The sequence below is a fragment of the Hyla sarda genome, chromosome 12, assembly GCF_029499605.1.
Source record: "Hyla sarda isolate aHylSar1 chromosome 12, aHylSar1.hap1, whole genome shotgun sequence".
Classification (NCBI taxonomy): Eukaryota; Metazoa; Chordata; class Amphibia; order Anura; family Hylidae; genus Hyla; species Hyla sarda.
In genome coordinates, this window is record NC_079200.1 from 63,149,803 (window position 1) to 63,176,504 (window position 26,702).

Sequence of the window (26,702 nt, forward strand, 5' to 3'; positions counted from 1 at the left end):
GCGCTGCGCTTGTGCAGCAGTCATCACTAACCTCCCGATCACATGACTACACCTCGCGATGTTGTCGCGTCACGTGACACACTCTGAGAGCTCGGTGCCTGAGTGACGTCAGCGCCGGAAGTTCGGTAAGTATCTGTTTACCGGGGGCTCATTGTGGACTGGCCGTTATCCAATGGTGCTGTCGTCCGGTGATTCTGTACTCACCTCCGGTCGTTGTAGGAGAGCGGGGCCCAAGGTAGCAGTGCCCGGGGTGTCAGTGGCCTGTTTACATCCGGGGACCTCCTCCATTCACTCTGCTGTCTGTGCCTCTGTCTCCTCGGTATTTGCAGGTCGTGTCTCGTCTGTTTTCTGCAGGGACTACATACGGTTATGGTATTTATCTGCAGGATTCACCAATAACCTATTGTTTTATATATTATACATTGGTTCATGTCTAGACTGTCTCTAGTCACATTCTGATATTACATTGTATAAACACCTAGTGTTAGCACTGTATAGAGCAGTGCTCACCACCTGTAGCTTTACAGCATAACTACAACTCCCATCATGCCCAGACAGCCTTGAAGACCACTGATTGCAGTGACTCTACAGCTGGGGCAACACTACAACTCCCATCATGCACCCACAGCCCTCGATTGCAGTGTTTACCATCCTGTGGCTCTGCAGCTGGGACACAACTACAACTCCCATCATGCACTGACAGCCCTCGAGTGTAGTGTTTACCATCCTGTGGCTCTACAGCTGGGACACAACTACAACTCCCTTCATGCCCTGACAGTTTGGGAAGACCCTTGATTGCAGTGTTTCCTATCCTGTGGCTCTGCAGCCGTTGCAAGACTACAACTCCCACTATGCCCTGACGACCTTAAAGGAGTAGAATTCACTTATCCGCAACCTACAGGATAGGGGATAAGTAGTGCATGCCGTCTAGACCTGTTTCCCAACTGGAGTGCCTCCAGCTGTTGCAAAACTACAACTCTTAGCATGCCCGGACAGCCTTTGGCTGTCCGGGCATGCTAGGAGTTGTAGTTTTGCAACAGCTGGAGGCACCCCAGTTGGGAAACCTGGTCTAGAGGTAGACAACACACGCTCCTGACTAGTGATGAGCAGCAAGGGCCATATTCGATTTCGTGAATATATTGACGAATATTCATCCTACGTTCGCAAAATTCGCATTTTCGCTATGTTTGTTCACTTTTTTCCATGTGAAAATTCGCATGTGAAAAAAACAACTATATTAGTCATTACAAATATATAGTATTATATTGTAAATATTAGCGAAATCGACGATATTCGCAATAAAAATTTGCATTATGAATATTTGTGCTCAACACTACTCCTGACTGAGCTGGACTGGGATTCAGGAGATCACGGAGGGGGGGGGGGGGGCTCCAGCGGACAGACCCTCCGCAATCAGCTACTTATCCCCTATCCTGTGGATGGGGGATAAGTTAATTTTGGCTGCAGTACCCCTTTAACACTATTGATCCCGGAATCCCTCTTGTACTGTATGCATTGTTGCTTACTTTAAAGTTTCTCTGCCATGTCAAAAGTTTTGATTGTTTGGAGACCTCCAGCTATTATTAGAACAAGCATAGAAAAGCATGTGCTTCCCGTCTCCCAGTGATCTCTGTCCATCTTAATTAGACGGCCCATAGACATATAATGGAACCGTCCTATTAAAAAAATCTTAATCCTTCCAGTACTTATTAGCTGCTGAGTACTACAGAGGAAGGTCTTTTCTTTTTGGAACACAGAGCTCTATGCTGACATCACGACCACAGAGCTCACTGCTGACATCTCTGTCCATTTTAGGAACTGACCAGAGCAGCATATGTTTGCTATGGGGATTTCCTCCTACTCTGGACAGTTCTTAAAATGGACAGAGATGTCAGCAGAGAGCACTGTGCTCATAATGTCAGCAGAGAGCTCTGTGTTCTAAAAAGAAAATAATTTCCTCTGTAGTATTCAGCAGCTAATAAGTACTGGAAGGATTAAGATTTTTTTTTTAATATTAGTAATTTACAAATCTGTTTAACTTTCTGGCACCAGTTGAATAAAAAAAAAAATAAAAAAAATTCCACCGGAGTACCCCTTTAAATATGCAGTTCTCTACACTTGGTGGAGGTTCAGCACTGAGATCCCACTAAATGACAGGGACACTTTTGGGTAGCAACAATGCATGTAGTACAGGAGGGAGTCCGCAGATCATTAGGGGATGATCAAGGCATGCTGGTAGTGATAGTTTTGCAATATGGCTGGAGAGCCACAGGGTGGTGAGCACTGCTCTATACACCGGTAACACCAGGTGTTTATACAATGGATCAAGATTAGCCAAATATTATCATGATGTGCCAAAACACTATCTAGACATGAACTATTGGGTTAGGCTAGGTCCACACTGTGTTTTAGCGGTCCGTCAGAGGTGGAGGTCATTCATTTCAATGGCCCTAATGGAATCACCTCTTTACTGCGTTCAGGATATATACAATATTTTAAGCGGACTTAAAGGGGTAGTCCAGTCCTGAAAAACTTATCCCCCTATCCTAAGGATAGGGGATAAGTTTCAGATCGCGGGGGGTCCGACCACAAGGGGCCCCCCGTGATGTCCTGTTCAGGGCCCCGGCAGCCCGTGGAAAGGGGGCATGATGAACACCGCACGAATCTGACACACCCCCTCAATACTGCGCTATGGCAGAGCGGGGGATTGCCGAAGGCAGCATTCCAGTGTGAGGTGGTTTTTTGCGCCCCCGTAGATCCATGCGTCCGCTCCTCCCCCAGCTCTCCGAACATTTCCGAAGCTAGAGCTCGGGGAGGGCAGAGCAAGGGGAGGGAGGAGGTTCACGCCCCCTCCCTCATCTCGGCTGGACGCAGATCTCTACGGCACGCCCCCTCCCTGAGGACATAGATCTCCACGGCAGGTCCCTCCCCCATCTCCCCGAGCTGAGGACATAGAGCAGTGCTCCCAATGAGCTCTATGTGTAAAGGGGGAAATACTGCAGGAGCTAAAGGGGGACATACTGCAGGGGCTAAATGTCCCCCTGTAGCCCGTGCAGTATGTCCCCCTTTAGCCCGTGCAGTATGTCCCCCTTTAGCCCGTGCAGTATGTCCCCCTTTAGCCCGTGCAGTATGTCCCCCCTTTAGCTCGTGCAGTATGTCCCCCCTTTAGCTCGTGCAGTATGTCCCCCCTTTAGCTCGTGCAGTATGTCCCCCCTTTAGCTCGTGCAGTATGTCCCCCCTTTAGCTCCTGCAGTATGTCCCCCCTTTAGCTCCTGCAGTATGTCCCCCCTTTAGCTCCTGCAGTATGTCCCCCTTTACACATAGAGCTCATTGGGAGCACTGCTCTACGTCCTCAGCTCGGGAAGGTGAGGGAGGGGACCTGCCGTGGAGATTTACATCCTCAGCTCGGGGAGATGAGGGAGGGGGCGTGAACCTCCTCCCTCCCCTTGCTCTGCCCTCCCCCAGTTCTAGCTTCGGAAATGTTCGGAGAGCTGGGGGAGGAGCGGACGCATGGATCTACGGGGGCGCAAAAAACCACCTCACACCGGCTCTGCGATAGAGTTGTATTAAGGGGGCGTGTCAGACGCCGCTTCGTGCGGTGGTCAACACACCCCCTTCCCGCGGGCTGCCAGGGCCCCGAACAGGAGAACGCGGGGGGCACCAGCGGTCGGACCCCCTGCGATCTGAAACTTATCCCCTATCCTTAGGATAGAGGATGAGTTTTTCAGGACTGGATATCTCCATTAAAACTGCAGTTTGCTTAAAATTGGGCCAATGTGCCTAAGCAGTCATCAGTTTGGGCCATTGAAATGAATGGCATCCTCTGCCCTCTATTACAGTACACATTGGCAATGCTGTCTTTGGCAGGATGCAGACGGATATCGCTGACTGCTAAAATACTATGTGTACTTAGCTATATATATATACATACATAGCGCTATTAAAACAATCTGTGACATGTCAATAGTTTTTTCTATATGGCGAACACTTTAAAAGGGTTTTCTGGACAAAAGTCACCGATGGCCAACAGACTCTTATCGGCAGAGTGCCGATACCCAGCCCCACTGATCAGCTGTTTGACACGGATATAGTTGTTATGGTTGTAAAATCAATAATGTGGTACAGACATGTTTAGTTTGCAGCCGCCAGAGGTGGCTGAAAACAGCCAAAGCGGGGAAATACAGCGGCAGCTAAGTACTGGAAGGATTAAGATTTTTAAATATTAGTAATTTACAAATCTGTTTAACTTTCTGGGACCAGTTAATTAAAAAAAAAAAAAAAGTTTTCAATCTGCTTTCCTGACCATCTCCAATTGCAGAATATAGGCCAGGAAAGTGAATTTATGAGCTGAAAATAACCCTTTAAGTGTCATGTTCCTTTTTTATTTTATTTTTTTACGGCCCAAAATACTTTCTCATTGCAACTGTAATAAAGTTGTGCGACGTAGATGCTATTTGCTGTCATGTGACACATGTTGCTGTGTAGCCCTAGCTTTTGCTTCCTTGGTCCCCATACATACTGGGGGGGGGGGGAATTAATGAAACTGTCATTTTTATGGCTTGTTTTGCACCACAATTTTGCCGCATGGGCTGTGCTGTACATGATGTGCAATATTTGTGCCACTTTTCATTCAACCTGTTATTTTGGACTGAAAGCACATCGCACTGACAAAAAGTACCTAATCAAGGTGTTTTATAAATTTTACCAATTTTTTTTAATGCTGTGTATACCAAGTTTAAATAGGCTGGCTGACAGCTTTTGGTGTAAATGTGCCCAAATTCTTAGACGTCAGCCATGTATTTTTGTATTGCCAGTGTTTTTAGTAGATTACATGGTCATTGGGTTGCATTATCTTGTTTGGCTCATTGATAACATCGGTGCAGCTACAAAAAGGATTATATGCATTGCATTGGGCACTACTGCTATCTATTATAATCAGCATTGAGCAGCCATGGTTGTGTGTGCTATTGTGACACAGTCATAAGGGGTTATGACCATAATTTCATATTAACTATTCTGCCATATTAGGCTGCTTTCACACTATAAAAATACTTCTGTTATAAAAACCCTGGAAATCGACCATTAGAAAATCCCATTATAATCTATGGGATTTTTCCAATAGCCATTTTAATCCGTTATCGCCCGTTATTTTGTGAAGGGCGACAGTAACGGGAGAAATAGTGCATGCACTATTTCTTCCGTTCATTCGCCCGTCAGCAAAATAACAGCCATTATTAAAGGGGTACTCCGGTGGAAAACGTTATTTATTTATTTTTTAAATCAACTGGTGCCAGAAAGTTAAACAGATTTGTAAATTACTTCTATTAAAAAAAATCTTAATCCTTCCAGTACTTATTAGCTGCTGAATACTACAGAGGAAATTCTTTTCTTTTTGGAACACAGTGCTCTCTGCTGACATCACGAGCACAGTGCTCTCTGCTGACATCTCTGTCCATTTTAGGAACTGTCCAGAGCAGCATATGTTTGTTATGGGGATTTTCTCCTACTCTGGACAGTTCTTAAAATCGACAGAGATGTCAGCAGAGAGCACTGTGCTCGTGATGTCAGCAGAGAGCTCTGTGTTCCAAAAAGAAAAACATTTCTTCTGTAGTATTCAGCAGCTAATAAGTACTGGAAGGATTAAGATGTGTTAATAGAAGTAATTTACAAATCTTTTTAACTTTCTAGCACCAGTTGATTTAAAAAAAAAAAAAAGTTTTCCACCGGAGTACCCCTTTAATAACTGGTGATAACGGGTTAAAACGGCTATTGAAAAAATCCCATTGACTATAACGGGTGTTTATAACGGAGGTATTTTTATAGTGTGAAAGCAGCCTTGGTGTTACTGATATTCTTTGTTACCTTCCTAATCCTAACAGGGATCTAGGCGTACTAAGTTGCATTTTGTTATACTGGTATATTTACATCTATGTATACTGTGTAATACCAAGGTGTTCCCCCACCACTATGTTTTTAAAGTGTCCATTGTATTTGTGTTTTTAGGGGTGGTTACTTTTTTCAATGAATTCACTGTATCTCAAAATGTATACTATTTTGCTGCATGATGACTTTATGATTAAAGGGGTATTCCAGGATTTTTTTTATTTTATTTGACTATGCTACAGTGGCTGTAAAGTTAGTGTAGTTCATAATATAGTGTCTGTACCTGTGTGTGACGTGGTCTCGCAATTCTTATGTGATTTTCGCCCCAATATTTATTTTAAACGGCATACAAAATGACTCGGGTCTCGGGCTTTCCCAGGTTGCAGTGCGTCGAGACATTAAATCACTAGTCTGGTGTGCAAAGGGAGCCAGTCCTGCTTCAATGGGTGGAGCAACCGCTGGATGGGGGGGGGGGGAATTATCTTGCAACAGCTGTAGGCACCCTGGTTTGAATGGATGCAGCTCATTTGTGCTGCAATGGATGGGGTGAACTTCACACTTACAAACATAGAACTATGGGATGTGTAGTTTAAGAGAACGAACGCCAACATAAACCCATACCCAGCTCACAAAAAGAGAGCCTGACAGGTATGTACTAAAATCACCTTTATGATGGATAAGCCCTTTAATTTTGGTGAGACGTTGTTGGGTATTATTAGCATTTTGGTGTGCTTACCTTTTTTCTTTTTGTGACTTATTCATGGTGTGGGAATATGGTTCTACTTATGTAGGTTGTTCTCTGTGTGCCATGTAGAAGTCTAGTTCCTTACATCCTGGTGGTCTCAGGCCTATATGTTTATTTGTAGGTCTAGTTCCTTGTGCCCTGGTGGTCTTAGGCCTATCGGAATGGGATCAGTTTTTTTGGTTAGCACAAGGATTTTTGCAGTCGGGTAGATGGAACAGTTGCAGGAGTTGTGGGATTTCATCCTTCATGTCCAGTAGGTCAATAACCTCTATAGCAGTGTTTCCCAACCAGGATGCCTCCAGCTGTTGCAAAACTACAACTCCCAGCATGCCCAGACAGCCTTCGGCTGTCTGGGCATGCTGGGAGTTGTAGTTTTGCAACAGTTGGAGGCACCCTGGTTGGGAAACACTGCTCTATAGGAAGCAGATGTCTGCTGTACGGTTCAGTGACCTCCTGGAACAGTGTTCACAGCCGACAGGAGTTGGTATTCTTTGGTATTGTTGGTATTGTATTTGTGTTTTTAGGGGTACAATATATATATATATTGGCTCAACAGGGTGTTTCCAGTAGGAAGAAGAGAATACGCTTTTGTTCTTGAGAGATAAGCTACTCCCAGAAGGGTCTAGTGGGGTCTGACAACAACCTATTTCCCCTGAGGACAAAAGGATCGGGCATTCAAAATCCAATGTGTCATCCGACTTACTTTTGACATTTACCATTTTTAAGAGACTGGTGACCCCAATAATATACATCAGCCTGTCCTCAGTCAACATGTATCTAATGTGTATGGTTAGCTATACCCTCCTCTGCCCTGACTTAAAGGAGTACTCAGGGATATGAAACTTATCCCCTACCCTAAGGATAGGGGATAAGTTTCAGATCGCAGGCGAACCGACCGCTGGGGCCCCCCGTGTTCTCCCATACAGGGCCCTCGGTTCTTTGCAGAAATAGCGCATTTCGGCCACTGCATGACGCGGCGGCTGACACGCCCCCTCAATACATTTCTATGGCAGAGGCGGAGACTGGCGAATGCAGCGCTCTGGCTCTCCCATAGAGAAGTATTGAGTTTGGTCAGGCCCCCTGGCCCCAGCGGTCGGACCCCCACGATCTGAAACTTATCCCGGAGTAGTCCTTTAAGTAAGTTATTCTGTAAGCTTCAGGTCATTGTATCATGTAAAAGCAGCCATACCTGGAAAAAGTGACAAAATATGTTTCCTGGTTGATCTGGTTCTACGCCACCATGTCTTACCTATCCTCTCCAGGCCTGTGCATTGACTAGACCTCAGTGAAGTGGCTTCTGTTCCCATTAAAGGGGTATTCCAGGAAAAAACTTTTTTATTTATATCAACTGGCTCCAGAAAGTTAAACAGATTTGTAAATTACTTCTATTAAAAAATCTTAATCCTTTCAGTACTTATGAGCTTCTGAAGTTAAGGTTGTTCTTTTCTGTCTAAGTGCTCTCTGATGACACGTGTCTCGGGAACCGCTCAGTTTAGAAGCAAATCCCCATAGCAAACCTCTTCTAAACTGGGCGGTTCCCGAGACACGTGTCATCAGAGAGCACTTAGACAGAAAAGAACAACCTTAACTTCAGAAGCTCATAAGTACTGAAAGGATTAAGATTTTTTAATAGAAGTAATTTACAAATCTGTTTAACTTTCTGGAGCCAGTTGATATATAAAAAAAAGTTTTTTCCTGGATAACCCCTTTAAAGGGTTATCCAGGAATATCCAACCAGAGATAATTTCTTCAAAAAAACAGCTCCACACCTGTCCTCAGGTTGTGTGTGGTCATACAATTTGTCTCTTCAGTGAAACTGGGCTGCAATACCATTTTTTTATTTTTTATTATTGTTTACAAAACCTGATCTGTTTTTCTAATCCTCAATAACCCCTTTTAAGATTAGGTTGTTGTGTTTTTTTTTATTTTATTTTATTTTAATCCTAATGTATCCTAATATATTTCCTTACCTTTCACAGCAACCATGAGCTATTCAGAGAAACCCGAGGAGATCACTAAGGATGAATGGATGGAAAAGCTGAACAACCTGCACATCCAGAGGGCTGATATGAACAGACTGATCATGAACTACCTGGTAACCGGTCAGTGCTAAGTGTGTGTGCAAGGAAAGGGCCAGTAAATCTGTGTCTGTGGCTTATAGGGATAAGTGTGCAAACGGTGGAAAATCTGTTTAGGGTCTTCACCACAAAACCACAGTGTATTTTACTGTGGATTTTTCCCATCTACATCGAAAGCGTAAAATAAAAAACATTTAGGTGACACATTCCATTTAAAAGTGGCTAGGCTGGGCTACAAACGCTGCTCCTGCCATTATCCTCTGTCACTGCCTTCCCAATGGTGCTCGACCCCTGCTGCTCACCGGGTCTCCGACTAGCTGATCATCAAGGGTCCGGAATCTCTAGCTGCTTGCAACTAGATGTTATCTATGTAATAGATGGATCCAGAACTATAGCCTTTACAGCATAACTGCCATATACCCTATCAACGGAGGCTATTAAGGGTTACTAGGAGTTGTAGTTTTGCTAAAGCTGGGAAACTACTCTTTTAAGTTTCCGAATGCCCTGGGAACTAAAGGGGGTTTTCAGCCAGTAAAAGGTTGTTGCCTATAAACTGGTGGATTGGTGGAGGATCCAATAGCTGGAACCCCAACTGATTACTAGAACAAGAGTCCTCTGTCCCCATGTTTGGATGGAGTGGTGATAGGGCACACATGGTGCCATAAACTTGCCTAACGTCAAGCATGCTCTTGTTGTTTTGGTGGTGATAGCAATTGCAACCAGTATCTGAGCACTAGATCAGAAAATAATGACTACCGTCCTGCTTATACACCACACAATTCTTCTAAACTTAAAGGGGTATTCCAGGCAAAACCTTTTTTTTTTTATATATATCAACTCCGGAAAGTTAAACAGATTTGTAAATTACTTCTATTAAAAAATCTTAATCCTTCCAATAGTTATTAGCTTCTGAAGTTTTCTGGCTAACTGCCCAATGATGATGTCACGTCCCGGGAGCTGTGCATGATGGGAGAATATCCCCATAGGAACTGCACAGCTCCCGGGACGTGAGTCATCAGAGAGCAGTTAGACAGAAAACAACAACTCAACTTCAGAAGCTAATAACTTTTGGAAGGATTAAGATTTTTTAATAGAAGTAATTTACAAATCTGTTTGACTTTCCGGAGCCAGTTGATATATAAAAAAAAGTTTTGGCCTGGAATACCCCTTTAACCCCTTTATGACGAGTGACGTACATGTACGGCGCCGCGAAGTGTCACTTGGCGCGCGGCGACGTACATGTACGTCGCAGGGTTCCGGGAGCGCCGCGTCACCGATAGCGGTGATCGGGCCGGGATGACTGCTGTTATCTAACAGCAGGCATCCCGGCACATCGCCGAGGGGGGTCCTGAGACCCCCCCATGACCGCGATGGGCGCAAATAGCAGGTCAATTCAGACCTGCGATCTGCACGATTCCGGGTCATACGGGTCACTGGTGACCCGGTGACCTGGAAAATAAGAGGGATCGGGGGTGTCCGAAACACCCTCGATCCCCCTGAAGGGATAGGAGTTTGGTGGCAGGGGTGCCACCCCTCCTATCCCTGCTATTGGTCGGCCGAGCGACCGACCGATAGCAGACCGGCGGAGGGGGGGGGGGGGGGGGTTAAAGTTCGGTTCCACCGCTTTGCCCACCTATCGGTGTCCGGGCAAAACAGGGAACTGTCCAGGGAAGGTCGGCACCGAAGGTCCCTTACCTGGATCCCTGAGCGCGATCCACCACATGCGGCGGCAGCAATACATCCGGGTCCTGCTAGGTGAGTTGTTGCCTAGCAACATCCGGAGGGCCACAGTTTACAGTGGTCTCTAAACCGTGGCCCTCCAGATGTTGCAAAACTACAACTCCCAGCATGCCCAGACAGCTGTTTGCTGTGTGGGCATGCTGGGACTTGTAGTTTTGCAGTATTTAGAGGGGTTCAGGTTGTAGATCACTAAGTGGTCTCAAACTGTAGCCCTCCAGATGTTGCAAAACTACAACTCTCAGCATGCCCAGACAGCTGTTTGCTGTCTGGGCATGCTGCGAGTTGTGGTTTTGCAACATCTGGAGGGCCACAGTTTTGAGACCACTGGACAGTGATTTACAACCTGAAACCCTATAAATCTCAAAACTACAACTCCCAGCATTCAGGAACAGCATAAGGCTCTCTTGGCATGCTGGGAGTTGTACTTGCGTGCCTCCAGCCGTTGCATAACTACATCCCCCAGCAATCAGTACATGCTGGGAGTTGTAGTTTTGCAACAGCTGGAGGCACACTGGTTGGAAAATACTGAGTTAGGTCATAGAACCTAACTCAAGGTTTTCCAACCAGTGTGCCTCCAGCTGTTGTAAAACTACAACTTCCAGCATGCATGGTCTGTCAGTGCATGCTGGGAGTTGTAGTTTTGACCCCCCCCCCCCCTCCCATGTGAATGTACAGGCTACATTCACACTGGCGGCAGATTACAGTGAGTTCCCCGCTTCAAATTTGAGCTGCGGCAAATTTTCCGCCGCAGCTCAAACTCCTAGCGGGAGACTCAGTGTAATCTGCCTCCAGTGTGAATGTAACCTAAAAACACTACACTACACTAACATAAAATAAAGAGTAAGACACTACATATACACACGTACACTGCCCCCCCTACCACCCCCCTTCCCCAATAAAAATGAAAAGCGTATTATACGGCAGTGTTTCTAAGGTGGAGCCTCCAGCTGTTGCAAAACAAAAACTCCCAGCATTTCTGGACAGCAATTGACTGTCCAAGCATGCTGGGAGTATTACAACAGCTGGAGGCACCCTGCTTGGGAATCACTGGCATAGAATACCCCTATGTCCACCCCTATGCAAGTCCCTAATTCAGACCTCAAATGCACATGGCGCTCTCACTTTGGAGCCCTGTCATATTTCAAGGCAACAGTATAGGGTCACATATGGGGTATCGCCGTACTCGGGAGAAATTGCCTAACAAATTTTTATTATTTTTTTCTCCTTTTACCCCTTATGAAAAGGAACAATTGTGGTCTACACCAGCATGTTAGTGTAAAAAAAATAAACATTTTTACACTAACATGCTGGTGTTGCCCTATACTTTTCATTTTCACAAGAGGTAAAAGGGAAAAACGCCCCCAAAATTTGTAACTCAATTTCTCCCGAGTACAGAGATACCCCATATGTGGGCGCAAAGTGCTCTGGGGGCGCACAACAAGGCCCAGAAGGGAGAGTGCGCCATGTACATTTGAGGTGATTTGCACAGGGGTGGCTGATTGTTACAGCGGTTCTGACAAACTAAAAAAAAAAACACACCCACATGTGACCCCATTTTGGAAACTACAACCCCTCATGGAATGTAATGAGGGGTGCAGTGAGAATTTACACCCTACAGGTGTCTGACGGATCTTTGGAACAGTGGTCCGAGAAAATGAAAAATTTTGCACAGCTCACTGTACCCCTCATTACATTCTGTGAGGGGTCTAGTTTCCAAAATGGTATGCCATACGGGGGTTATTTTGCTGTCCTGGCACCATAGGGGCTTCCTAAATGCGACATGCCCCCCGAGCAAAATTTGCTCTCAAAAAGCCAAAGATGACGCCTTCTCTTCTGAGCATTGTAGTTCGCCCGCAGTGCACTTCAGGTCCACTTATGGGGTACCTCCATACTCAGAAGAGATGGGGTTACACATTTCTGCTATGAACCCTTGCAAAAATTAGAAATTTGGGGGGAAACCCACATTTTAGTAAAAAAAAAAAAAAAATTTTTTTTACATATGCAAAAGTCGTGAAACACCTGTGGGGTATTAAGGCTCACTTTATCCCTTGTTACATTCCTCAAGGGGTCTAGTTTCCAAAATAGTATGACATGTTTTTTTTTATTTGTTTTTTTTATATGCTGTCCTGGCACCATAGGGGCTTCCAAAATGCAACATTTGCTGCTTTTCCTGTGAAACAAGTAAAGGGTTAAAACACTCACTGAATGTCATTTTGAATACTTTGGGGGGGGGTGCAGTTTTTATAATGGGGTAATTTATGGGGTATTTCTAATATGAAGACCCTTCAAATCCACTTCAAACCTGAACTGGTCCCTGAAAAATTGTGAGTTTGAAAATTTTGTGAAAAATTGGAAAATTGCTGCTGAACTTTGAAGCCCTCTGGTGTCTTCCAAAAGTAAAAACTTGTCAATTTTATGATGCAAACATAAAGTAGACATATTTTATATGTGAATCCCAAAAAAAAATGATTTGGAATATCCATTTTCCTTACAAGCAGAGAGCTTCAAAGTTAGAAAAATGCAAAATGTTAAATTTTTTTCATCAAATTTGGGGATTTTTCACCAAGGATGCAAGGTACCACAAAAATTTACCACTATGTTAAAGTAGAATATGTCACGAAAAAACAACCTCAGAATGATAAGTAAAAGCATTCCAGAGTTATTAATGCTTAAAGTGACAGTGGTCAGATTTGCAAAAAAGGGCTTCGTCATAGAAGTGAAAATGGGCTCCGTCCTTAAGGAATTAATAGTGCTGCCAGCTATTTTTTTTACGTTCGCTGCTTTCCTTAGCATGTGCCACTAATGGTGGTCATAAACCACTGTTTGTAGCTCCATGTGTCTTGACCCCGTGTGTTGTTTTTTTCTGCACATGTGACCTTAGGCAATAGGCCCCAAATGAGTTATGCACACCCCAAAACCAGTCCACACTCACACACAAAACGCTGCCACCACCCATGACTTACAGGAGACACTGTGCCAATGCAAATGTTCTCACACCATGTCCTCTCTAGCATTAAAATGGTAACATACATAAGCCACAACTTATATTCTAAGGGACCTAGAGTCTTTACAGCCACAAGCAGCGTATTTAAAGTGTTTTGACATTAAACCCCTGGAGGAAGCAGACTATTTTTGGCCTTTATGTTAAAACCGACATGTTCTCTTTTTTTCTATTGGTCAATACGATTTAAAGGTTACCTATGGTTACATGCTTTTCTATTATTGTACCGGTTTAAAAAAAGTCACATTTTTTTTTTAGCAAAATAAGGCTGGGTTCACATTACGTTTTTGCCATACTGTTTTCAATCAGTTTTTCTAAAGAAAACCGTATGGCAAAAAACGGATGGAACAGTATGGGAAAAAGTAATCTGTATGCGTTTTTAAACTGGATACTGTTTTTAAAAGTGCATACAGTTCCGTCCGTTTTTATCTCTTTAAAAAACCCATACGTTTTTGAAAATTTTGTCCATTTTTAATGGGAGGGGTGTTGGGTGGGGACTTTAGGATGCAAATGTGCATGTGCAAAGTAAAAACCGTATATGGTTTCCCGTATAGAACCGAATACATGTGCGTTTCCCATTGACGTCCATGTTAAAAAACACTTATGCGGTTTACTGTTCCGGCAGTTTTTTTGGCATATGTTTTTTTTTTTTTTTTTTAGAAAAACTGATTGAAAACAGTATGGCAAAAACGTGATGTGAACCCAGCCTAGGGCTGGGTTCACACTACGTTTTGTCCCATATGGGACCGCATACGGCAGGGGGAGCTGAAAACTTGCACTCCAGTATGCCTTCATATGCGGTCCCTTATGTAATTAATTTCAATGAGCTGACCTGGAGTGAAACGCTGACTCCGGTCGGCTCATTTTTGTCCCGTATGCAGTTTTCCCACCGCACCTAAAATCGTGGTCGACTACGATTTTAGGTCCGGTGGAAAACCGCATACGGGGCAAAAATGAGCCGACCACAGTCAGCGTTTCACTCCGGTCGGCTCATTGAAATGAATTACATACAGGACCGCATACGGCAGGGATACTGGAACGCAAGTTTTCAGCTCCCCCTGCCGTATGCGCTCCGTATGGGACAAAACGTAGTGTGAACCAGCACTAGGCTGGGTTCGCATCACATTTTTGCTATACTGTTTTTCTAAAGAAAACCGTATGGCAAAAAAACGGATGGAACAGTATGGGAAAAAGTAAACAGTATACTGTTTTTAAAAGTGCATACAGTTCCGTCAGTTTTTATAGAAAAAAAACCCCATACGTTTTTGAAAATGTTGTCCATTTTTAATGGGAAGGGTCTTGGGTGGGGTCTTTAGGATGCAAATGCGCATGTTTAAAGTAAAAACCGTATACGTTTTCCCGTATGGAACAGTGTACATGTGTGTTTCCCATTGACGTCCATGTTAAAAAAAAAAAAAAAAAAAAAAAGTATGCGGTTGCAGTACGGTTTTTAAACCGGAGACAAAATCGTGGTCAACCGTACTGCAACTGCATATGTTTTTTTTTTTAACATGGACGTCAATGGGAAACGCACATGTACATGGTTCCATACGGGAAAACGTATACGGTTTTTACTTTGCACATGCGCATTTGCATCCTAAAGTCCCCACCCAAGACCCTCCCATTAAAAATGGACAAAATTTTCAAAAACTTATGTGTTTTTTTTCTATAAAAACTGACGGAACTGTAAGCACCTTTAAAAACAGTATACTGTTTAAAAACGCATACGGATTACTTTTTTCCATACTGTTCCATCCGTTTTTTTTGCCATACGGTTTTCTTTAGAAAAACGGATTGAATACAGTATGTCAAAAACGGGATGTGAACCCCGTCTAAGTATGTTTTTTTTCTTCGCCCAGCATGTCCTTACAGTCAGGACATGCTGGGAGATGTATTCTTATCTGTACATGCAGCTGAAGATAGCGGAGAGCAATGCACAGGGAGTGGGGAGCATGACTAACAACTGCAGTCAGAGCAGTTTACTTTGGTCCCGGCAGTTCAGCAGGGGGCCCAGCTGTGTGTTACAGCTAAGTTCCTGAGCAGTACCCATGAGATTATCAGGACATGTATACCCATCATGGTACATCTGCCCATGACACGCCATGGGTTGTTAGGGGTTATCACGAAGGTACAATATGTAGTTTACAAAAAGAGATAAAGGGATAAAAGAAAAAACAAGACATACAAAATTGTGCAAAACAGTATTAAAATAAGAGACCCCTGCACGGAGCGCTGGCCGACACGCCCCTCCATGTACCCCATAGAGATAAATGGAGGGGGTGTGCCGGCCATGGCTTCCTGCAAATTTAGTTGGAGTTCCCCCTCGAGACCCAGTTTTGGTGCGGGACTACGATTTTAATGCCGTCCAGCAAGGGGTGGGTTGATGGGAATTTGTGTCTTTTTCTTGGTCAGCCCACAGGAAGGATTATAACATTTACATTTTATAAAACTTCCACCGTGCACAGAAGATATTACATATAGGATTCCATCATTTATACCGCCATGTCCAAGAGAACACTTCAACAGGAAGCGTAAGGGGCTAGTGTTATTCAAAGACAGAGGAGCATACAGCTGGATCTATAGGTACAACTGGGGCATGTTTGTACTCAATAGAAAGGGTATTGCGTGTACCTTTATGGATCTAGCCGTTATTCCACTGTAAATCCAATGTGAAGCCCATAAAAACATAGGTTTTAGAAATGTAACATAATTCCCCATATACAGGCAAGGCAGACAGGCAAAGGGGGAGGGGGGGGGGATGAAATATAATGGCACGGGGAGGGGGCTGAAATATAATGGCACGGGGAGGGGGCTGAAATATAATGGCACAGGGGAGGGGGGGCTGAAGTATAATGGCATAGGGGAGGTGGGGCTGAAATATAATGGCACAGGGGGGGGGGCTGAAGTATAATGGCACAGGGGAAGGGGGCTTAAATTTAATGGCACAGGGAGGAGGCGAGGGGAGGGGGGCTGAACTCTAATGGCACAGGAGGGGAGGGGGGCTGAAATCTAATGGCACCGGGGGGGGGCTGAAATCTAATGGCACAGGAGATTATCAAGGGGGGGAAAGATATGGCACAGGGCGTAATAAAGGGGGGGGGATGAACTGGCACAGGATGGTAGCAGCCACATTTCTAATGCTGATACTATGTTGTGCGTTGTCGACGTGCAACGCATGCAATTGGCAGGATAGCAAGGAGTGTGTCTCCAAACTATGCAAGGGCGTCACCATGAAAAGTTTGGAAAGCTCTGACTTAGGGGGTATAATTGTTTGAATGGAAGCCCTACCTGATGGGGGGTCATATCTATCTGGGGGCCTGTCTACCTACTGGGGGAGCTCTACCTAATGGGGGTCATTTCTATCTGGGGCCTGTCTACCTACTGGGGGAGCTCTACCTAATGGTGATCATTTCTATCTGGGGAGCCTGTTTACCTACTGGGGGAGCTCTACCCAATGGTGGTCATTTCTATCTGGGGAGCCTGTTTACCTACTGGGGGAGCTCTACCTAATGGTGATCATTTCTATCTGGGGAGCCTGTTTACCTACTGGGGGAGCTCTACCTAATGGTGGTCATTTCTATCTGGGGAGCCTGTTTACCTACTGGGGGAGCTCTACCTAATGGTGATCATTTCTATCTGGGGAGCCTGTTTACCTACTGGGGGAGCTCTACCTAATGGTGGTCATTTCTATCTGGGGAGCCTGTTTACCTACTGGGGGAGCTCTACCTAATGGGGGTCATTTCTATCTGGGACTCTGTCTGGAAGCCCTACCTTTTTACCAACTGGGGGACATATATATCTGAGGCCTTATTTACATACTAGGGGAGCCCTACATGCCTGCCTAACTGATGAGGGGACGTACCTACCTGATAAAGGGACATACCTACTTGAAGGGGGGACTACCTACTTAATGGGGCGGACTTATCAGGGGCCCTGTCCACCTAATGGGCTGACATACTGATCTGCCTATTAAGTTTATGTTAATAAAGATCTTATTTACCGACTATTTTGGTTTAAATTATGTTATGTACCAGGACAAGTGGATTGTGCTCTGTTTTAGTCCCTTGGACAAGTATTTTTTTTTTTCAATTTCCACACCCCCTGCACAGCGTATTTTATGCTTTGGATCCTCCACTGAAGGACCTCTACATGCTGCCTTTAGATGTGCCTTCTCGGAGCGGCAATACGAGGCTACGAGCAGACACACTATGATGTGCGAGTCACAGCGTGCATGCACAGTATACTCGCACATCGCAACAACTCTTGGCCTAGCTAATGGAGCAGGGGGAGAGGCCGCAATGTGTGCGAGTACACTGCGCTTGCACAGCAACTCACACATCACTTTAGTGTGTCTGCTCATAGCGGCGTATTGACGCTCCGAGCAGGCACATCCAAAGGCAGCATGAACGATCCGCAGCGTGAACGTTCCATGTGAACGTTCCCTTAATGGGGAAAAAGGGGTGTGTTTTTTTTTTTTTTTTAAGAGAAAGGGCTTTTTTATATTAAAAAAATATTATTTTATTTAAACTTTTTTGAAAAGGGGGGTGATTCAAATTTTTTATTGGGAAGGGGTTAATTCACATTTATTATTGTTTGTTTTTAAATTTTTTAGTCCCCATTTGGGGACTATTACATGCAATCTGTAGATTGCACACACTGATCAATGTATAGCATAGCCGTGATCAGTGTTATCGGCGCTTGTTTACTAATGTCTGCCATGGCTGGCAACAGTAAAGGAGTAACGATCGGATGCACGGAGCAGGGTAAGGAACCTCCGGACGTCCTCACAGCTGATCGGGACACCAAGATTACACCGCTGTGACCCCGATCAGCATCCCTGAGCTAACAGACAGTCCATCTCAGGACTTTTAGACGCCGCATTGAACTTTGATCGCGGCATCTAAAGAGTTAATGCGGGTCCTGCATAGCTCAAGAGCGGAGAGTGCAGGCGGCTTACCGCACCTCCGTGATACCTACCAGCGGGGCTCCCGCCGGCAGGTATCAGATTAGGTATCTGGGACATTTGCACGAGTGCAAGTACTCGTGCTAATATACAGTATCGGTATTGGAACATTCCTACCATTTAACCCCTTAAGGACGCGGCACATTTGGGCCTTAAGGACGCAGACAATTAAATTTTTATGTTTTCGTTTTTTCCTCCTCGCCTTCAAAAAATCATAACTTTTATATTTTCATCCACAGACTAGGATGAGGGCTTATTTTTTGTGCGACCAGTTGTCCGTTGTAATGCCATCACTCACTTTACCATAAAATGTATGGCGCAACCAAAAAAATACTGTGTGTGGTGAAATTAAAAAGAAAACCGCAATTTTGCTAATTTTGGAAGGTTTTGTTTTCACGCCGTACAATTTACGGTAAAAATGACGTTTTCTTTATTCTTTGGGTCAATACAATTAAAATGATACCCATGATAACATACTTTTCTATTACTGTTGCGCTTAAAAAAAATCGCAAACTTTTTAACCAAATTAGTACGTTTAAAGGGGTACTCCGGTGCTTACACATCTTATCCCCTATCCAAAGGATAGGGGATAAGATGCCTGATTGCGGGAGTCCTGCAGCTGGGGACCCCCGTGATCATGCACGCGGCACCCCGTTTGTAATGGTCGACCGCAGGGCCGGCGGCACGTGACGTCACGCCTCCGCCCCGTGTGACGTCATGCTCCGCCCCTCAATGCAAGCCTACGGGAGGGGGCGTGACGTCACACGGGGGCGGGGGCATGATGTCACACGCCGCCGACCCTGCGGTCGACCGTAATCAGTCCCGGAGCGAACACACTCCGGGGACTGATTACAAACGGGGTGCCGCGTGCATGATCACGGGGGGCCCCAGCTGTGGGACTCCCACGATCAGGCATCTTATCCCCCTATCCTTTGGATAGGGAATAAGATGTGTAAGCACCGGAGTACCCCTTTTAAAATCCCCCTATTTTGAAGACCTATAACTTTTTCATTTTTCCGTATAAGCGGCAGTATGAGGGCGCATTTTTTTTGCGCCGTGATCTGTACTTTTTATTGATACCATATTTGCTTATATAGAACTTTTAATCCCTTTTTTATTAATTTTTAAGAATAAAATGTTATAAAAAAGCGTCTATTTTGTACTTTTTTTTTTATTTTTACGTTCGCTGTTCAGCGTACGGTATCATTAACATTTTATTTTAATAGTTCAGCGATACCAAATATGTATATAAAATATTTTTTTAACACTTTTTGGGGGTGAAATAGGGAAAATGGGACAATTTACGTTTTTATTGGGGGAGGGGAGGGGGTTTTTCACATGTTTTTTTTTTTAAACTTTTTTTTTCCTTTTTTTAAACTTTTTTTTTTCCTTTTATTTTTTTTACACTTTAAGAAGACTATAGAAGACTATTTATAGCAATCATTCGATTGCTAATCCTGTTCAGTGCTATGTATAGGACATAGCACTGATCAGGGTTATCGGTCATCTTCTGCTCTGGTCTGCGGGAAGGCAGATCAGAGCAGAAGACGCCGGGAAGGCAGCGGAGCAAGGTGAGGGGACCTCCGCCTACCGTGCAGGATGATCGGATCGCCGCGGCAGCGCTGCGGGCGATCAGATCATTCATTTTAGTGACTGCGATGCTGCAGATGCCGTGATCTGTATTGATCACGGCATCTGAGGGGTTAATGGCGGACATCCGCGGGATTGCGGGTGTCCGCCATTACGGGCGGGTCCCTGGCTGCGATCAGCAGCCGGGCCCTACCGCACATGATCCGGGCATCGCTCCGATGCTCGCGGTTATGCTTAGGGCGTAAATGTACGTCCTGGTGCGTTAAGTACCACGTCACCAGGACGTACATTTACGTCCTTCGTCGTTAAGGGGTTAACGCTTATGAGACTGACAGTAATAAGTTAAAAGGGTAATCTGCCGAGTGCTCAGAACAGGGCCTGCCGACTCAATTTCTCATCTTGGCCAGTGATTTGCTGAGCGGGCAGGTCCTGCGATGAGCGCTCGGACTGGGCGGAACTAAATGGGAACTGAGGAGAACCGTGGTCAGGTAAGTAAAGATTTGTTTTCTATTTTTTTCCGGCCTCAGCAGAATATTTTTATTTTATTTGAATTTTTGCAAAACATCAGGTAACCTCTTTTAAGAACTGGTTCCTCTGTCCCATAGGCTTTGGATGTTTGAACACTGCTCCATTGATTGATTACCCAGTATCATAGATCACATCTAAGAAGAATGTTTACTGCCCCAGTGACATCACTTGGTCTGGATTCCTGAGCTGCATTTTTGTTTTCTGTGTTATTTTTAGATCCTGTAACACCCTGTATGGGTGTGTGTAAGAGCTGTAGTCAATTTGGGTCATTACATATATTATACAGAAAAACAGAACTATAGGGTATCACAGTTTCTGTCTATAACTCGTGTATCGTTCTGTGCTGTGTAGACGTTTTAATATACGGTATTTGTAGGTGTCAAAAATCAGCTTCTCCGACTGCTCTGGGGGACTTGGTGCAGCCATATACTGCATGATAGGGTATGTGCACACAGGAGTAAAATGCTGTAGATTTATTTTGGAATTACCCGATAAACATTGTGTTAATAAGTCAATATTCGTGTCAAATCTGCAACAGTTCAATCCCCTGTGAACATACCCTAATTCTACCTTATACAACATTGAAAACACCTCTGAAACAGCAGTACAATTGCTGTTTTACTTCCTCTCAAAAAAAAAGTGAAAAAAATAAAAATAATTCTATGGCCCAGAAGAAAAAAGCCCTCTTATGGCTATGTAAGTATAAAAAAATAAAAAAAAATAAAACAGTAGGGGAATGCAAAAATAATAAATAAATAAATAAATAAAATAAAAACTTGGTCACTATGAGGAATACAATTCTTCTGCAGTACACTGTGTACAGTCTTAGTATTTATACTTCCCACATCAACCCAAATAATGTTTTCTTTTTTTCTTTACAGAGGGCTTCAAGGAGGCGGCAGAAAAGTTTCGGATGGAGTCTGGTATTGAGCCTAGCGTAGACCTGGAGAGCCTAGATGAAAGGATTAAGATCCGGGAAATGATTCTTAAAGGACAGATCCAGGAAGCTATTGCCCTGATAAACTCCTTGCATCCAGAGTTACTGGACACTCACCGTTACCTGTATTTCCATCTGCTGGTGAGACCAGGGGGGTGCATGGTTAGAGTGTCACTGCATATAAAGCTGCATCTCCTTTCCGATATGTCAAACTCATATGGGTCTAGGAAGCTGTGGTGCGGCCCGCTGTCTGATTACAGTGTCAAATATTACATGGTGGTCACTCGGGACTTTCTAAATCCTTAAAGGGGTAAGAAAAAAAAAAAATCTTTTGAAATCAACTGATGCCAAAAAGTTGTACAGACTTGTGACTTATGTATATAAATCTTAAAAATCTTAGACCAACCGCTGAGACCCCCCGCGACGATCTCCTGTATGGGACCATGTAAGTAAGCACGAAGTGCAGTGCCGAGCCCCGCAGGAAGCCGCAGCAGAGACTCCCCCTCCATGTATCTCTATGGGATATATGGAGGGGGTGTTTCGGCTCCCGCGTCATGCGGGGGTCTTAACACCCCCTTCCTTTGGACTGCCAGGGCCCTGTACAGGAGATCTCGGGGGGTCCCCGCAGATAGGGGATAAGTTATATTCCACTACAGTACTCCTTTAAGCCTTCCAGTACTTATCAGATGCTGCATGCTCCAGAGAATGTTGTGTAGTTCTTTCCAGTCTTACCACACTGCTCTCTACTGCCACCTTTGTCCATGTCAGGAACTGTCTAGAGCAGGAGCAAATCTCAATAGCAAACCTCTCCTACTCTGGACAGTTCCTGACACGGACAGAGGTGTCAGCAGAGAGCACTGTGGTCAGACTGGAAAAAAACTACACAACTCCATCTGGAGCATACAGCAGCTGATAAGTATTACAACGGTTAATATTTACAAATCTGTATAATGTTCTTGCACCACTTGATTTCAAAACATGTTTTCTGTGGAGTACCCCTTTGTACTAGTGTTTGACCCGCAGAGCTGCTCTTCTTTTGGGAAAAAGAATGCTGTGTCCTGAGATATTTTAATATATATATATATATATATATATATATATATATATATATATATGTGTGTGTGAGGACCCCAGCAAACAGCAACCTATATTTCAGCTTCCTTACAGGAAAGATATGCATACTGGGACTATAGTTCAGAGATCATCTCTTTTTCTGTTTTCTCAGCAACAACATCTCATAGAGCTGATTAGACAGAGGGAGACTGAAGCCGCCCTGGAGTTTGCCCAAACACAGCTAGCCGAGCAGGGGGAGGAGAGCCGAGAGTGTCTGACAGAAATGGAGCGGACGCTGGCACTGTTGGCCTTCGACAACCCAGAAGAATCTCCATTTGGTGATTTGCTGAACATGATGCAGCGACAGAAGGTATATTCCCCTGCAAGAAACAGCTGTCAGTCACCAAGTAGGTCCACCCACTGGACTTCTAAACATAGAAAGAGGAGAGGTTACGCTGAACCTTTCCCCAAAAAGTATAAATAATTCAGCTCCTTTTTCTTTGTAATATTCCAGCTCCAGAATGTATTGCATTTTTGATGTGACCCTAAATGGTTGGAAGATCTTGTTCCCTATATGATAGGTTCCTCTAAAGTGTAGCTAAACTGTGTTAATCGTGAAAAGAACATTTGTGTTTAGGGACCTGCACAAGGTAGGTGTGCTGCGGTTGAAGAGTACCAGTTAAATTTAGCTTCTATAAGCACTGGGACCACATAATAACCCTTATTACAAGCTTCCCTACCATGTCTTGGAATGTAGTTTGTTATCCAAAATGCCAGAAATTCTAGTTTTATTCACATGCACAATGTATGTAAAAGTAGTCATTGAGGCCGGGAGCAGGGCCTGTAATCATGCTCTGCAGGTGGGCCTGACAGGCATAGAGTGGTGACAAGCTGTGCCCTGCTTGTAGCCCCTATGACTACTTGGGGCTAGTTTTCATCATGCAGCGTGTTTGTAAATAAAACTATAATTTCTGGCATTTTGGAAAACTGAAACTACACTCTAAGGGTGCATCCACACCACGTTTTAGCAATACAGTTCCCGTATCAGGTTTTTGATGAAAAACGGATTCCTCAAACCCTGACTAAACTGTATCAAAACGTGTGTACAAATTTCAACCCTTATACAGATAAAAAACGTATACGGTTTGATACAGTTTTTCACCCCGACCAAAAACCGTGGTAGACTACGGTTTTGGGTACAGGAAAAAAACTGACAAAACCATACAGGATGCAAAACGGACACAACCTGATGCATCTTTTGGCATACGGTTTTCAATGGAGAGTCAAAGCATACGGTTTTCAATACGGTTTCATACGGTTTTCACATAGAAAACGTATACGGGAACTGTATTGCAAAAACGTTGTGTGAATGCACCCTAAGACAGTGTTTCCATACCGGGGTGCCTCCAGCTGTTGCGAAACTAAAACTCCCAGCATGCTCGGACAGCCGAAGGCTGTCCGGGCATGCTGGGAGTTGTAGTTTCGCAACAGCTGGACGTACCCATGATTTTGAAACACTGCTCTACGACATGGTGGGGAAGCTTATAATAACTAGGGGTGTGAATTGGTAAAAAATACGGCGATACCATATGTCCTGATTCTGTCTCAAAGACGATATATTGCGATTTTTTTTTTTTCCCGCATGAGGCTGTTTGAGGGCTAATTTTTTTGCCATAATCTTTTTTTTATTTTTTTATTTTATTTATTTATTTTTTATCAGTACCATTTTGGTATTGATCTGACTTTTTAACTTTTTTTCTGGGCTGTTATAAAAATTGTAGTTCTGTGATTTGTTTTTCTTTTTTTATATTTACGTCATTCACCGTACAGGATACATAATGTTATATTTTAATAGGTCATACAATTACGCATGCAGTGATACTAAATGTTTATTTTTATTATGTTTACATGTTTTTATTTAGGAATAGGGGGTGATTTGAACTTTTAATATGGAAAGGGTTGATGTGTGTCTTTTAAACTTTTATTAAATCATTATTATTTTTTCTTTTTTTTACACTTTATTAGTTCCTTAGGGGACTTTTAGGAGGAATCATTAGATTCCTCATACAGATCAATAGAGTTCTATTGAACTCCATTGAGTGCTCTACGCTCCATTGATAGAGCCTAGTCCAGTCAGGCTCTATCAATGACAGAGCCACACCAGGGAAGCAGAGGTAAGCCCTCCGATTACCTCTGTTGTGGATGAGCACAACCCCCCCCCCCCTCCCCCCCCCCCCGTGATCGCACTGCGGGGGGGGGCGATCCACCCCACTAGCCCATCAGGGGGGGCGATCTAATGGGTTAATAGTCAGCCGCGACGATCGCCGTATGCTGGCTGTGATCAGCGGCCCCCAGCTACTGAAAACAGCCGCGGGCTGCAGAGTATGGAGCGGGCAGGAGTCAGGAGCCCGCTCCATACAGACTGCTGAGCGCCGCTGCGCTTGTCAGGGGCTTTGAGGTCCGGCCTTGCTTGCCCGAAGCAGGGCTAGGGATCTGAAAAATTCACCTGCTCGGTGCCCGGAACTGCATGTCCCGGGCGTCGGGATATAGGAATTCCACATCCCTGAAAAGATCAATTCGAACATATTTTGAATCGATACTAATATCGTCTAATGAAATATCGAGATATTTCACAGAATCAAATTTTTTCCTAACACCGCTAATAATAACTATAATGCGGTTCCAGTGGTTATAGATGCTAAATTCTGCTGACAGGTTTGCTTTGCAGGCTGATCCCACTTTGTTATAGTGAAGGCAATATTTGTAAACACTGTGGGTCAGACCTTTGAGACCTCCACCGACCCTGAGAATGGGATGCAGCAATGGTGTAGAGATTAGCTTTTTTTTTTTTGTAACTTTTTTTTCCCTGCACGGCGGCACTCCTACCCACCAACTGTACAGAGTACCGCTGCTCCTACCCTATCTACGTGAATTGATGGCTGAGCAGGGAAAACCAGTGACTGAGAGTGATACAGCAAAGTTAGACCCCCTTAATCAGAGGGGATCCAAGAGGTTAGAGTCCCACCATTTTTAAGTGAAGTGATGTCCCTGTACCAGGTAGGAATACCCTAACAAGAATAAAAACAGCTCTGTGGTGCTCTGTGCCGCTGGGTTAACCTTTTTTGCGGAAATTGCTCTACATTGGTCCTTTAAATTCATAGTCTTGCATTTACACCATTCTTTTGCCAAGAACACAAACTGTTGCCACAACTTTATTTGCCAATATTGCTTGTCCCCAGGATCTCTATGTACCTGAACTATTGTGTCCTTACAGGTATGGAGTGAAGTCAACCAAGCTGTCTTAGACTACGAGAACCGAGAATCCACACCCAAACTGGCAAAACTCCTTAAACTGCTCCTGTGGGCTCAGAATGAGCTCGACCAGAAGAAAGTCAAATACCCCAAGATGGCTGACCTCAGTAAAGGCACAGTGGAAGACCCCAAGTAAAGCCTCTGCCAAAGGGGTGGGATACCGAGAACGTGTGCGACCTCCTGCATTACCAGTCTGTGACTGAGACATTTTTTTTTCGTACCAGCATTCAACCTGGAAACTTCCTTCACCGAGGCGGTTCCTCATGGGGCACTGACCTGTACAGGAGACTAGGGTCTATCCATGCCAAGCACAGCCCCATAGGGTTAAAAATAAATAAATATTGTCTAGTTTTTTTTCCCTTTATGGCTTCTTGGCTGTCCAGTATATGATCACAGTGATTTATCCCCTTCAGAGGAGATATAGGAGGAAAGTAGTAGTCTATGCATTTTACCACAGGAGTACAGAGTATTTAAGCCACAGTACAATGATCTGTGGCCTGTCTATTTATGAAGCCCATTTTTACTATATTCTTCTACTGACTATATGACAAAATTTAATTTATAATCTCTATTAGTAATTTGGCCCCTGTAATATCATATTTTTTTTGTAACATTGTGATAATTATAGTAGAAACATTGTATCAGATATATTTGCTGTGGCCTTGTTCTTCTCCAAAGTTATTATCTAGATTATTTTTATGTTTTAAGTGACTGAGTTAGCTAATGTGTATGTATCAGACTGTCCAAAGAGTTTTTAGTTTAAAGGGGTTGTCAGTTTTTACAGTTTGTATATAGAGTTAATCTACATAGTTAGTTGATTCACTGTTCACACACATTATTTATCTTGTACTGATCCTGAGTTATATCCTGTA

At 44.1% G+C, this 26,702-nt stretch overlaps 1 protein-coding gene across 5 annotated transcripts; it reads left to right on the plus strand.

Moving 5' to 3' along the window:
• Positions 1-26,181, plus strand: GID8 (GID complex subunit 8 homolog). 5 transcript variants are annotated; one of them, XM_056547837.1, is made up of 5 exons: positions 1-125; positions 8,608-8,730; positions 21,410-21,606; positions 22,691-22,888; positions 25,793-26,181. In XM_056547837.1, the coding sequence occupies exons 2-5, from the start codon at positions 8,613-8,615 to the stop codon at positions 25,964-25,966; spliced, it is 687 nt and encodes a 228-aa protein (XP_056403812.1). In that variant the 5' UTR covers positions 1-125; positions 8,608-8,612; the 3' UTR covers positions 25,967-26,181. The 5 variants fall into 5 exon arrangements, with proteins under 5 accessions (XP_056403812.1, XP_056403813.1, XP_056403810.1 ...); XM_056547838.1 differs by having other exon boundaries at positions 121-235; XM_056547835.1 differs by lacking the exon at positions 1-125 and adding an exon at positions 142-329.
• The last annotated feature ends 521 nt before the right edge of the window (positions 26,182-26,702 follow it).